We start from the raw sequence: 14,350 nt of genomic DNA, 5'->3' as shown, positions 1-14,350 counted from the left end.
TGAACATTAGCTGGCATAAGTGCAACATGAACTCCAGAGATAGAATACTAATTTCTAGGTTGTTTACCATAAGACAAAAACATTTCTACTCTTCCAAACAACAAAATGTCTGCCCTTTTCCAGGCAAACTATGGGCATGATTCCATTTGGGTGTATATTGATTTCATAGTGAAAGGAGTGCACAGCTGAAATTTTCACCAAGTGGCATAGATATGAGTGCTTCCCAAACCATGTCCGGGACCACTGGTGACCAATGAAGCACTTGCTGGTTGTCAGTGGAAAGCTATTCTGATTACATAGTTGGCTGCTGCTCCTTGTTTCCAGCTGCTTCAATGGGTGTCTGGGCTTTTCCCTGCAAAGAACCACCTCCAGGCCCATGAAGGTATCTGGAAACAAAGAAGAGACAGACTAGCTGCACCTACTGTGGTTAACAGCTATGTAAGAGAAGGAAAAGAAACAAGAAGTAACGTGATAGGCCAGAGCCACCTGTGTGACTGGAACTGCCAGACACCTCTGGGAGAGGATTGTCCAAGGCCATCATGTAGCCTTTTTCTCTTACAGAAAGGGTTTACTCCTCTGCATGTAGCTGCAAAATATGGAAAAATTGAAGTAGCCAACCTTCTGCTTCAGAAGAATGCATCTCCAGATGCTGCTGGAAAGGTAGGACAGAAAAGGCCACTGCCCACTTTCATGTACATACCCATGTACCATAATACCATAGCAGCTACTTACTATCACACAAGCACTTGCTAATATCCACTACCACAATTTTGGGTTTAATTGAAATCTTCTGTTCATCATCGTATAGCTATATCCCAGTAAGGTCAGCAATCCCATGAGAAATGGATTTTAACATCATTAGGGCAATACTGTCATTTCTTTCATGTGTCCACCCAGGGAAATAAGAAAGTGTAAAGTGCTTCCTGACTCCCCTGCTCAGCCAGAGCACAGGGAAGAGATCGGGGGACAGGACTCTGCTCTCCCGTCCCCCATGCTGGTGAGCTTGGAGGAGCCAAGGGTTCACAACGTGGCAGTGCTGAGCCAGCATGAATAGGAAAATGGAATGGATCAATAGTGGTTTACTTACACCCTGGGGCAAAGGGAAATTAGGACAGGAGCTGTGATTCAAAGTGCCAATTCCATTCCTGGTCTGCTCCTGGGGCAGTCAGATATGTTCTTCCCCTTCCCTCTAACCCTGGGCAAAGTCACAATCTTACCCTAAATAAGGGTGTGAACAGGGTGTTCACAGACAAGGAACAGCTTTTGTCTCTTCTAATGTGTGTTGTCTCAAAATGGAGAGTTTGGAGACAGAAATGAATAATGTCACTGTGTTCTCACCGTATCTAGTTTAACCTAATTCTCTGCACTCCTGTGTTTTCACTGATGGTAGTTATAACAATGCTTGTTTGTTCTGCATGTGTTTTTAGAGTGGTTTAACTCCACTCCACGTAGCTGCACACTACGATAATCAGAAAGTGGCACTTCTGCTCTTGGACCAGGGAGCTTCACCTCACGCATCTGCAAAGGTACAAACGTTGGTCAATGCAAGGGAACAGCAGACATGCTTTTGATATAATTTTTTCTCTGTTCTGTCTCAGCATTTATTCATTATGGCTTCCAGTTACAGAGTGCACCCTGTTGACCTTGTTCATTAATGTCTTTCATCCATATGGGGATCTGTAGGCTGGTAGAATGACTCAGTGGAGGGGGAAAGAGTGGCAACCAACAAGGTCTTTCCCCCCCAAAGGATAGTGTTTATAACAAGGAAGTAGAATTAGTTAACAGAGTAGAATCCCCACCCACACCAGCTTAGGTTTCAGTCAGGTCCCATGACCACTGAGTATGGAGCCCATCTTGCCTCCCACTACGCATTCTCCCTAACATTGTCTCATATGCAACCACCTTTATGTCCCTTCCCCTTAGCATCTGTGCTAAGGTAGATGGGGGGAAATGAGCTGGGGTTAACTCCCTGTTCAGCAGACACCAAGTAATAGCCCTGCACTTTGTCACAGCATCCTTTTAGGAAAACACGTTAGGATGGGATTTGTCAGTTTGAGCATTAGTATTCTTCATAAGCATTTCTGAAGCACTGCAAATGGATCTCATTACAGTATTTAGAAATAGAAAAACACAGCCACAGCCCTGAACAGATTGCAATTTAATGTAGACAGGACAGGACAAAACAAAACACAGCACAAGAATTCAGGTGTGTGTGGGGGAGGGGGGCGCATGGGAGTGATATAGAGAGAGCAACATCTGCATAAATGAGCCTAAAAATATTGATATATGAATATAAAACTTAAAAAGGGGTGTGGGAAGTCCAATGTTCCTGAATCCATGATGGGCTCTTCTGAATATCCCACAGCATCCCCTGGACTCAGAAAGCCCAGGATAATGCAGTTTTCTACATCTACCATTTATCACCAGTGTGTCAACATCAGTAAATAAAACAGTCCTGAAGCATGCTTGGATACGATGGTGATGGGCATAGTCCTAAACAGCATCCCAAACAACAAATATTGACGATGAAGATTGTGTGCAGAGGCCAAAATCATATATGCACAAACTACACCTCTTGATTGTCTTCCTCTGCGGTGGGACCAAATGCAGACATGACACACAAAGTCTTTCTGCATGGCTAAAGAGGAGACAGATCACAGAGGGAAATGAAGTCTTTTATACATCATATTTCATTGACATTGACTCCCACATGCCCCCTCATAGCCTCAAGGTGGCCCTGCAAGCAGCCCCCTGCCTCAGTTTCACCTTTGAGGGGCTTCTTCAGTAATGCATGTAACAGATCAGTTTCGCAGGCCCTTCAGCCAGGATTCTATTTATTTTCCAAGAAACACAAACCAGAAAGAAAACAACAACATAAAGCAAGTCCCAGATTTCTCTGCTGGAGCCTTGCTTTGTACTCCATTCTGGTCTGTCTGAGCACCAGCACACACACAAACACACTGTCCTCTCTACAGCTTCCTGCTGCCCTCAAGAGGGGAATCAGCTGGTCCCTGCTCAGGAGTTCCTCCCGAGTAACCAGGGTTGGCTGGCCGTCTATTCCTTAAGGGGCAACCCACCTTGTTCAGTCACATAATGTGAAGTGCATGAGGGAAGTGAAGTCAAATAAACAGAGAAACAACGGTAAAGCCAAAAATCAATAACTTTTCTAGAGATGTGCCAACACAATGCTCCAGGAAGCGAACTGGGGTGATCTCTGATTTTTTTCCATCCCAGCACAGTGATTTTAAATGCAGCAGTGAAAGAAACGTCCTTCTGCAAGTGACTAGAAGCTACTGACCTAGTTTTTGCTGAAAGAAACAACTGTCATAGAGCATGGCTCTCCCATATGGTCAAAGACTGTGGCTTCACCAAATGCCAAGAGCTTCTGAAGCCCAAACCAAAATGATAAAATTACAGCATAAAGATAACCAGAGTCTCATATTCTGTCACCTCATTCACACATCTGTAACAAATGGGTTAGCAGCTGCCACTTGTGGTTTTTGGTGCTAGCTGAAAGGCTTCTTAAAACACAACATTTGTTAGTATTTTACAGCAAGTGAACCACAGCAACACACTGAGTTGAGCATAAATACTAACTGAAATTAACAATAGCATGCTATGGCCTTCGGCGATATGCTGTGCAGTCAACTAATAGATGATGTGATCATGGGGCAGATGAACTCCCATTCCTTTTGTAAATTCAGTCTGATAAATAAATGTGTAATGTCGTATAGATCATCATTAGTACCACAATCAGCTTCTTCAACAATTGTTTTTTAGCCCTGCTGTACCTCTTTAATATTGACCTTTTGACTGGCCCATCAGACTGGCATTACAATATTCACTTCAAAAAGTGAGCTGTGAAAGAGCGAATTAGTTGTAGTCCCAGACCCCTGGTGCAACTGAAAACTGGGATGGACAGTTAATGCTGACATTGCTGTATTTTGCTCTATGCCTATTTCTTTTTACAGTGTTCATCTTGGTCTTAGATAGCAGCAATTAATTTGAGTTCACTATCCATTATGCAATCCTTGTCCTTAATTCTCTTCTCTAGTTTTCAGTTGCCATCTCTGTCTACCCTTACACTCATCCCTTGTTTTTTCCTGTTACAGTCAGAATAATCAAACACTTCCCCCTGAACATCTCCCATCCCCTGTAAGTCTATTTATTGTGATAGTTGGGTCCTTATCATGAGGAAAAGATGCAGATTGAGAGTGAGCTGAATTTTTACTTGTCTTTTCAGCTCTTTATTTGCGTACTCTTGGCGACTTACAACTTTCAGTTTCACTGAGTAAAATACAGTTATGAACATATGAAAATGCATTTGCAAAAAAGTAAACTCTGCCTTTTTGCAAGATGTACAAAATGCACTGGTTTTCCTTCACATGTTAGAGGCTGGACTTACTTTTGAAGCTATCAGGCACATATCAGAGGTATTTTCAGCTGTTCTATATGTTTCTCTTGTGCTGAAAGTTCTTTTTACTCTTTTAAGAATGTGAACTATTTTTCAAATGAAAATAGAATTTATTAACTCTGTACTTCCTTTTATTTATGTATTGCCTCTGTGTCAGAAGCTTGGCTTCGTAGGGGGCATGTAGCCAATGGCTAGGAATATGCACATGCTTTTGTGCTCAGTTCCATAGCTAGACTTAGAAAGTTCACTTTTATGTTTGGCATCAGACTGAGCTGGATGGCCTTGATGGGGTTGGAGAGAAAGGAAACAGTTCTTTCTCTTTGGTCAGAGGGATTGTAAACTGTACTCAGCCAATATTTGATCTGAAGGCTAGTTGCCTTCAGACAATAGTAATAGGGTCTTTCCACTCCCTCCCTGCTCAGTGGCGCTAGCTCACTAAAGTCAGAAAACGATATTTTTTCACAGACAGTAGTTTTTGGTCCTACAGCTAGGAACCAAGTTAAAGGGCCTGGTTTACATTCAATTTAAACAAGGTCTCAGCTAAACCAGTGTCTAAAACCGTTTCCAACAGCCATTGTGGAAAAGCTAAAACTGGTTAGAACAGTACTGAAAACTTGTAACAGTACTAAAAACTTGTGTTCTACCATCGACCCTGTCTGCAATGACTGATCAAACATATTTGAAACAAGTTTAGATAGAAATGTGAATGAATGGACTTTAAATACATGTGCGTGCATAATACCTCTATATTATAGGTGGGGTTGGTGGCATCACCTATTATAGGGTTGCCTATATGTCCCATTGTAATCCCCTGTTTTCAGTTGCTTATAACTTTGCTAAACTAAACATTTGAGCTAAAATGTTCCATGAATGGAATGGATTCTATTCCTGCCTTTCCTACAGAGTTTCTATGTGATACTAGACAAGTCATTTAAACCAAACATTTTGCAGGTGGTCACTAATTGTGTTTTCCTCATTTTATGAGTGTCAAACTTGAGACCCTGAGATCTGATTGGCAGAAGTGCAGAGCACTCACAGCTGTAACTGAAGTTAGTGGGACTGTGATTTGAACACACATAGTGCTAAGTGCTCTGAAAAATTAGGGTCTAAGCATCTCAGATAAAGTACCCAACATCAGGTACTTTTGACCTTTAATCTCTCTGTGCTTCAGCTTCCCATCTATAAAATGTGGATAATATCACCCATTCACTTCATAGGAGTGTTGTGAAAATACATTCATTAATGTTTCTGAAGCACTCTGGTAGTATAGTGATGAGCACCATAGAAAAGCCCAGGAGGAAATTAATAATTCTATTTTCAGGGTTTGAATAGTGTAGAACAAATAATGCACTGAGCCCACATATTGAACAGTGAGGATAAAATAAAATATTGAATGGCTGCTAATAGAGTGAGCACCATACATTCTGTTTACTGAATGAGGCAGGTGTCCTGTGGAAAAAATAATGTATGAGCATGTAATTAAAAACTGTTTTATACTGCATATGCACAACGGGGACAAATTAAGGTTGCAAAGGCAACCTTTGACTTGACAAGTAATGTTCTTTTAACATAATTTTTCTGTTGGCGTGTATGTGTAGAGGTTCCTAGACCAGTGTACTTCCGTGTTCTGGAAGGGCACAGTCTTACACTGAGAACTATGCAGGCAGACTCTTGTGCTCGTGAGGAGTCTCTTCGACTTCACAAGGGCTCCATGTGGGTACTGTAGTCCATCCATCTAGATCCATTTGCAGGATCTGACCCTTAATGTCACAGATTTCACTACATCCAGAATTAGTGCTGTCTCTTTTCTGGGTTAATGCTAACAAAACACTGGTGTAACCATGCATGCCCCTATTTGTTCCTGCTTGCATCGCCACACCACAGTCAGTACCTTAGTTCCTGTTGAGTACTGCTCAGCTACCCCTGGAGGCACAAGCTCAAAGAGCGGATTCACCTCCAGAGGATATGCAGTTTTCAGTCACAAGAGGACTGACTCTGACCTGCTCATTAGGACAGGCAATCTCATGCCCCTAGGAAGAGCTGAAGCTATGAAGGGCAAATAAGTGGGATACAGGCAAAAATACAGGAGTTTAAAAATATCTTTTTTTGTCTTTGTTACCTCAGCAGCACACAGCAGGAAGTGGAGTGGGTTTCATCATGGTGTGGGAGGAAGGCATCTTATTTCCATACACAATGGACAGTTTCTGCCTTTGAGTATATCCTTCAATCACTTCCCCCAAGGAAATTATGAGAGATCAGGAGATCTAGTGGGAGTGGGGAAACAAGTCAAGCATGGGTGCCACTGTGTGAGAGGGTAGATTTAGTGAGTTTCTGGCAGTTGTTCTTCCACTGTTTAAGGAGAAAAGGTTCTTCCACTACCTGAGAAGGGGAGTTGGGTCCTATTTTACCTTGGGTTTGTTTCCAAAGCTGTTAGGGGTTCAGGCCCATGTAGTTTGGAATATTCATGGTACTTGCTATATGGTTCCATCCAGCTGGAATCCCACTTCTTTAAAAGCGCTCTCTCTCGCGCGCGCACACACACACACACTCTCTCTCTCTCTCTTTTCCAATGGTTTGAAAATTAAGATTAACACACTATTTCTAGAAGAATAACAGGACCAGATGCAATAAGCATCATAGTCAGTATCCAAAGGCTGGCCATGCCCCTGACTAGTGTGTTGTCCATGGTTCTTAAATCTGTTTAGCTGATTTAGACTATGTCTACACTACGGACATACAGCTGTATGGTCGCCAGTGTAGCCACTCTATGCCAGCAGGAGAGAGCTCTCCCACCAGGATAATTAAAGATCTCCAAACAACAAGCGGTAGCTATGTCAGCGGGAGACACTCGCTTTTGTCAGTGAAACTTATTCTTGATGAGGGTGTTGACAAAAGTGCTAGTGTAGACAAAGCCTCACACACATTGATTTTAATAAATCTTAAAGAAACTTAGGACTTGTCTTCATGGATAGTTAGTGCATAGCAAGCTGGGGTGTGAAAGTACAGCGCACTAGCCTGTCCCGCACTAGCCTGTCCCACACTAAAGGTATGTCTACACAGCAATTAAACACCACAGCTGACCCATGTCAGCTGACTCAGGCTTGGACTGTGAGGCTGTTTAATTACTGTGTAGATGCTCTGACTCCAGCCTGAGCCTGAACATCTACACAGCAATTCAACAGCTGTGCAGCCTGAGCCCTGCAAGCCTGAGTGAGCTGACCCAGACAAGCCGCAGATGTTTAATTGCTGTGTAGACATACCCTTAATGTCTGCGTGGAGCTTGTTACATTGCACTAAAAGGTAACGTGCCTTGAAACTGCTAAACTTTTAGTACATGGTAGTAGTGTCCACACAGCCACTTAGTGTGCTGTATAACTAGCCACATAGACAAGCGCTTTGTGTGTAAAACAAATTGCAGGTTTTTTGCTAAATCCTGTCCTTCCTTTTGGATCTCTAAGATTATTTTGTACAGTTGAAATTGAATTTGATACTCAGAAATGAACTTATTAGAAATACCTGGATGCACAGATTAGAAAGAAGGAAAAAGTTCAGGGATATGAAACCAGAAGTTCATATTGACATATCCTTTTATGGCCCAAAATAGGGTGTCTAAAACGGCCTCCCAACAAGATTAGGACAAACTTTGCAATAAAGTTTGTGTTACAAGAAAGACTGACCCCAATTCTCATATATAATACTCTGGTTCACACCAAGAAATGGAAGAAAACAAACACGAACAGCTGTTCTGAGTGACTAAAGATGAACATGTATATAATAGCGAATCCCATCCCTTCTGTACATTACAGAGTTAATATGTACTTAGACCTTTAAGGAACAGTAACAAATAACTATGAAAGGTGTCTCAAACAGTTATGAAGTCTTTGTTTGTAGATTGCACTGCTCTATATTGGCTACATTTTTCACATTTAGAAAGTGCCATTCAAATTTCTTTCAATTCTCTTATTTACAGAGATGATTTTAAAATAGTTATTAAAGTTCTAATGTGTCGCTTTTTAATATGGTCAAATTTTAAGCTCATTCATGTCAGGACTGAATTTTTAGAACTGATCATTTAGGATAATAAAATCAAGTTTGTACAGAAAAGTAATTTACTGTGGTATTTCACAGATGAGCCTGTAATCAAATGTTTTATATTGACAGAATGGTTATACACCACTACACATAGCTGCCAAGAAAAACCAGATGGATATAGCGACTACATTGCTTGAATATGGTGCTGATGCTAACGCTATTACCAGACAGGGTATTGCCCCTGTACATCTTGCATCCCAGGAAGGCCATGTGGACATGGTGTCATTGCTTCTTACTAGAAATGCTAATGTGAATCTTAGCAACAAGGTAAGTTTGCATTTATTTATTTATTTTTACACTCAGGAAAAAAAAAGGGTAACTAATAAGAAAAGGGGCTAGCAAGTGAATTTTGCGTCATCTGATTCTATGAGATTTGAAATTTACAAGCTTTGACAAGTCAAACCAATCTAAGTACCTTCTTTGATAATGTTAGCAGCCCAGTGGATGGGGGGAACTGTAGATGTGATACATCTTGGTTTTAGTAAGGCTTTTGACACAGTCCCACATGACATTTTCAGAAGCAAACTAGGGAAATATAGTCTAGATGAAATTACATTAAGGTGGGTACAAAACTGGTTGTCAGACAGTACTCAAAGAGTAATTATCAATAGTTCGTTGTCAAACGGAGGGGATGTATCTAATGGGGTTCAGCATGGGTCTGTCCTGAATCTTGTATTATTCAATATTTTCATTAGTGACTTAAATAACAGAGTGGAGAACATGCCTATGAAATTTGCGGATGACACCAAGCTGGGAGGGGTTTTGAGGACAGAACAAAACAAATTCAAAAACTGAATTTGATAAACTAGAGAACTGGGCTGTCATCAACGAGATGACATTCAATAAAGTGCATGTGCAAAGTACTACACTTAGGAAGAAAAAATCAAATGCACAACTACAAAATGGGGAATAACTGGTAAGTGGTTTATAGTGGGTCACAAATTGAATATGAGTCAACAATGTGATGCAGTTGCAGAAAAGGCTAATATAATTTTGGGGTGTATTAGCAGGAGTGTCGTATATAAGACATGGAAGGTAATTGTCCCACTCTACTCAGCTCTGGTGAGGCCTCAGCTGGAGTACTGTGTCCAGTTCTGGGCCCCATTCTTTAAGAATTGTGTGGACTAAGTGGCGATTCTAGAGGAGAGCAACAAAAATGACAAAAGGTTTAGAAAAACCAACCTTAAGAGGAAAGATTTAAAAAAACGGGGTATATTTAGTCTTGAGAAAGGAAGATTGAGGGGGGAACTGATAACTGTCTTCAAATATATAAAGGGCTGTTATAAAGAGGATAGTGAGCAATTGTTCTGCATGTGCACTGAAGGCAGGACAAGGAGCAATTGGCTTAATGTGTTGCAAGGGAGATTTGGGTTAGATATTAGGAAAAACTTTGTAACTATAAGGATGGTTAAGCAGTGGAATAGGTTACCAAGGTAGGTTGCGGAATCCCCACCATTGGAGGTTTTGAAGAATAAGTTGGACAGACACTTGTCATGGGTGGTCTAAATTGACTTGGTCCTGCCTCAGCACAGGGGGCTGGACTATATGACTCGAGGTCCCTTCCAGCCCTACATTTCTATGATTCTATGTAAAGCACACAGGTGTTTGAATTTGTCATCGTTTCTTCTGGTAGAAAATAGAACATAGTAACAGCCATATTAGATCAGACCAACTGTCCATTTTTCTGGAATCCTGTCTTTGACATTCTCCAGTACCAGATGCTTCATATGAATATGTAAACCCTCCCCTTCTCCCCTGTAATGGACAATTCTGTTGTAACATGCCTATTGGGGAAGTTTCTTCTGAACTCCAGGCTATTTGTGGGCTTGACTCCCGCCATTTTAGCAGATCTATACATGTTCCTTCCATTAAGCAGTGGTAGCCCCTAACTTTGTAAAGAGAAGCTGATTTTTTTTATGGGCTATCAGCAGTATGGTTGTCTGAGATTTTCTTCTTAATGTAAGTGATTCCACTTCCTGGGGCATTCCATTATAGCATTGCAACTTTCCACATGCTTTCTCTTGGGAATTGGAAAGGAAGTGTTTATACATCTGCCAAAGGGTTTATAGGCTGATAAGTCTGCTCAGTGATAATGTCTACAGTAAATGTGCATCCCTAATTCCCTAGATGCCCTCATCTCCATCAGTGTAATTGTACAGTGTGGTTTCTGTATGAATTTATCTGACAAGATTATGAAGGTGAGAGTGAGAAATTTCTCACAAAAATCGTTCCTTGCTCTCAGCAGGTGGAATGGCTCAGTGTCCTCTGAGTCTCTGGGTGTGCTTCATATGACACTTGGAAGCCTATGCTTCATTTCTCCTATTCTAACCTTAAAACTATTCATGGTCCTTCATTAGCATCTATGGCTACCCCTAAATGCAGATGCTGGCTTTTATGTGGTGACACACTGTACCTCAAAATAACACCTTGTACCCTCATATTCACCACTTGTATATGGTTATGATATATTTTGTACAAAGTATGCCTTGTGAGGTATCATTTGAAAAGTCATAATCTGTTACGTATTACTGTCCTGTTAACGTCTGTACCATCATAATATATGGAGTTATGAGATTTTGCTGTATGTTTGTTACTGAAACATGTGAGTCTGGGGAATGTCCACAGACTAGCTCTTTAGAAATAACAATAACTATAAACAAAGAACTGTCACCTCAAGCTGCACGTATACAGAAGGTGCAAGCAAGAATTTGCAATTCATATGAAGGACTGAGTGCAGAGCACATAGGCAGTGGGGCTGCCTGACCCCATGACACAGCAAGGACTTTTCCAATAAAAAGGGTCAAGATATAAAAAGAGGGAACAAAGGCCCCTGGCCACCTCTCTTCCCCCACCTGTTCTGAAGGCACCAAGATTGTTTGGAAGACAGAAACATCATTGAACTGGGGGGAGGGATCCTAACTGGAAAACTTTCCAGTTAGCACAGACTGCTGTAAGCTTTTGGGTAAGAGAAACCTTATTGCTTCACATTTGACGTAGCTTGGTAAAGTTTAGGAATTAGACTGCAATTTTATCATTTTATTTCTTTTTGTAACCAATTCTGACCTTTTATGCCTATACCAGTTATAATCAGTAAAAATCTGTCTTTCTGTAGTTAATAAACTTATTTTGATGTTTTATCTAAGCCAGTGTGTTTTTGGCTGAAGGGCTTGGGGAATCTACTCAGGTTAACAAGGGTTGGTGCATATTCATTTTCTTTGCTAAAATGACAGAATTTATGAGTTTGTATTGCTTAATAAGTTACTGAGCAGTTCAAAACAGTACATGTCTGGGTTGCAAGGCTGGGACTGGGGATATGCAGGTGTCACCCTGTATGTAATTCAAGAGTGGCTGGGCATAGCATTCTGGTATTTGTCTGGGGTGACTTGCATGCTAGGAGCTGGGGTGACTGGGCGCAGTGGCAGCTCACACAGCAAAGCAGGGCCTAGTGCACATGAGGCTGGAGAGTTAAGGAGGCACAGCGATCCACCAGTTCAGGTTGTACTCTGGGGCATGTCACATTGGTGCTGCGAGCAGGGTGAAATGCACAGCCTGTTGTACTGAGTGAGATTTGCACTTCATACACTGGTGTAGTGATTTTAAGTGAGACTTTGTGTGGTGGCTGAATACAATCAAGAAAAGATTACACTTTTGTTATTTTCTGTTTGATTATTTTGGGTAAGGGAAATAAGAGCAGAAAAAGCATAAAGATGAGAGAGAGAGCGAAGTAGTTACAAAGTTAGAGCTGTACCGATTGCAGGTAGCGGAAAAAGAGAGAGAACATCAGAGAACCTTGGAGCTAAAGCAACTGGAGGTGGAAGCCCATCAATGAGCCCTGAAAGAGAAGGAAATAACAGCTGCCATAGAACAGCACATCAATGTGCCTTGGAACTGAAACAAGAAGAAGCCTACTTACACATTCATTTTCATATATAAGAGAACACTGTAAATAGCAGAATTTAAATCTGAGTGTTGCTCCTAGAAAACTGGCAGGAGTGTAAACAATTGTTTGATGTTTCTTTTAATCTCATTCATATCAGGAGAGTGAAATAGCCAGGAGAAAATAACCTTGAGCTTTTGTGTTAAAAACCTGTAGTATAATATCTGCTCCATATTTAATATTACATAAAATAATGTTCCTTGAATAATTGCTGTACCTTGTATAGGAAACATTAGCTTGCTGTGTATTTGATGCTTTTAAATTGTAGTGTCTTGTAATTGAACAAATTTAAACAGTAAACAGATAGATAAATTCTGCCCTCATTTACAAGCTGCAACCTCATTGAGATCAGTACAATTGTATAAGTTACTGAGGAAAGAATTTGGCTCATAATGTTAATATGACTCCTCTGCAAGATGATCATTTGTTGCCCCTAATTTACAGAGTGGACTGACACCACTTCACCTGGCTGCTCAAGAGGACAAAGTCAATGTGGCAGAGGTTCTTGTTAATCAAGGGGCTGTTGTTGATGCACCAACAAAGGTAAGATTAATCAACATTAACTAATGTGTAAATATACCTGAAGAAAAAAATAGAGAAAATACATTATACCCACCTAATGGAAGTGTTTAAAGTCTGTAAGTCCGATTCACCACTACAATACTCCGCGTTTATCCTAGTGTAACTGCAGTAATATCAATGGACTTACATTGGCATGAAACTGAAGTAACAGTGGTGAATCAGCCCCTGTGAATAACTAGTTAGAAAATATACTTTGAACACTTAAGATCATGTATTCAATGTTATCCAACTTTCCTTTACATAGAAAGGACAGTCTGTGGGCAATATGTTTATTTTTGCAATCTTGTCTGATGTTTGGATCAGTTTTGATTTAATTTAATTTAATTAATTAATATAATTTAATTACATCGTTGTGTTTTGACTGAAGAAAGTAAGCATCCAGTAGGATTGGACTGCATTCTTCATTTAAGCAAACTCGCATAAATGCCAGAGCTTCCACTATCTTGTTTTTCACCGTGTAATACAGTCCCTTAGCACCCATTAGTGTTCTTTGGTGTGTACTACACGTACTCACTCCTCTATCCAACCGGCATTTGAAAAAATAACAACAAAATGGTTCTTTAAAGTGTCTTAGGTATCATTGTAAAAGCACTCTTTCAGAAGAGCTGTGTTTCAAGCAACATAAACAAAGTAAAAACAAATTAGGCACTCCTGATTATTAGAAATGTTGTGTCCCTTATTATTAGTTCTTGTAAATAGTAATAGACAGTCACCAATTAAATGGAAGTCTTCCGCTTATCCTGAGCTAAATACTGAATAATGTAACCTTCCATAAACTATTCTTTGAGTGTTACCAACACTGGCCTGCTGTAGGATGACCATATGTCTCCTCCCCACCCTGCGCGAGCTCAGGGCACCCAAGCTTTCTCTCCCCCACCATGTTACATGCACGCAGGGGGCAGGGAGCTCTGTCCTCCTGCTGCGCTGGCTCCTCCATGGCATGTTTGGCCAGCCTCCCTGGCAGCCAGGCCTGGGCAGGGAGCAGGACGGAGCCGTTCCTGGTTGCTGCTCTGTGCAGCATAGCCAGCTACCTGGGGGAGAGCTTGGCTGGGAAGGGGTGGCAGCAGCAGCCCGCTCCCTGCCCAGGCTTGGCTTCTGGGGACAGAGGCTGACTCCAAGCATGCTGCGTGGTGGGGGGAGAGGTGGGAGGAAGGCTCCGTCTCACTTGGCCACTGTCCCCGGAAGCTAAGCCTGGACGGGAGGCAGCCCGATGCTGCAGTCAGGTGTTCTCCCAGGCAGCTGCTGCGCCGCACCAGGCAGCGTTCCAGCAGGGCTGGAAGAGGCTCTGGCCCCGCCCTTTCTGCTCTGGCCCTGGCCCCACCCCT

General features: G+C 41.5%; 1 protein-coding gene across 28 annotated transcripts in view; it reads left to right on the top strand.

Moving 5' to 3' along the window:
- Positions 1–14,350, top strand: part of ANK3 (ankyrin 3) — a 548,316-nt gene that overhangs the window by 407,661 nt on the left and 126,305 nt on the right. For 25 of the 28 annotated variants that reach the window (XM_065553406.1, XM_065553396.1, XM_065553399.1 and 22 more), the window contains 4 exons: positions 562–660; positions 1,428–1,526; positions 8,576–8,773; positions 12,888–12,986. In XM_065553406.1, coding sequence (XP_065409478.1) covers positions 562–660; positions 1,428–1,526; positions 8,576–8,773; positions 12,888–12,986 — 495 coding nt within the window. The remainder of the gene's footprint in view (positions 1–561; positions 661–1,427; positions 1,527–8,575; positions 8,774–12,887; positions 12,987–14,350) is intronic. The other 3 variants (XM_042854766.2, XM_065553408.1, XM_065553405.1) reach the window with 1 other exon arrangement.

The sequence above is a fragment of the Chrysemys picta genome, chromosome 7 (genome assembly GCF_011386835.1).
Source record: "Chrysemys picta bellii isolate R12L10 chromosome 7, ASM1138683v2, whole genome shotgun sequence".
In the NCBI taxonomy this organism is placed as follows: Eukaryota; Metazoa; Chordata; order Testudines; family Emydidae; genus Chrysemys; species Chrysemys picta.
This window is presented reverse-complemented; position numbering and strand designations above follow the sequence as displayed.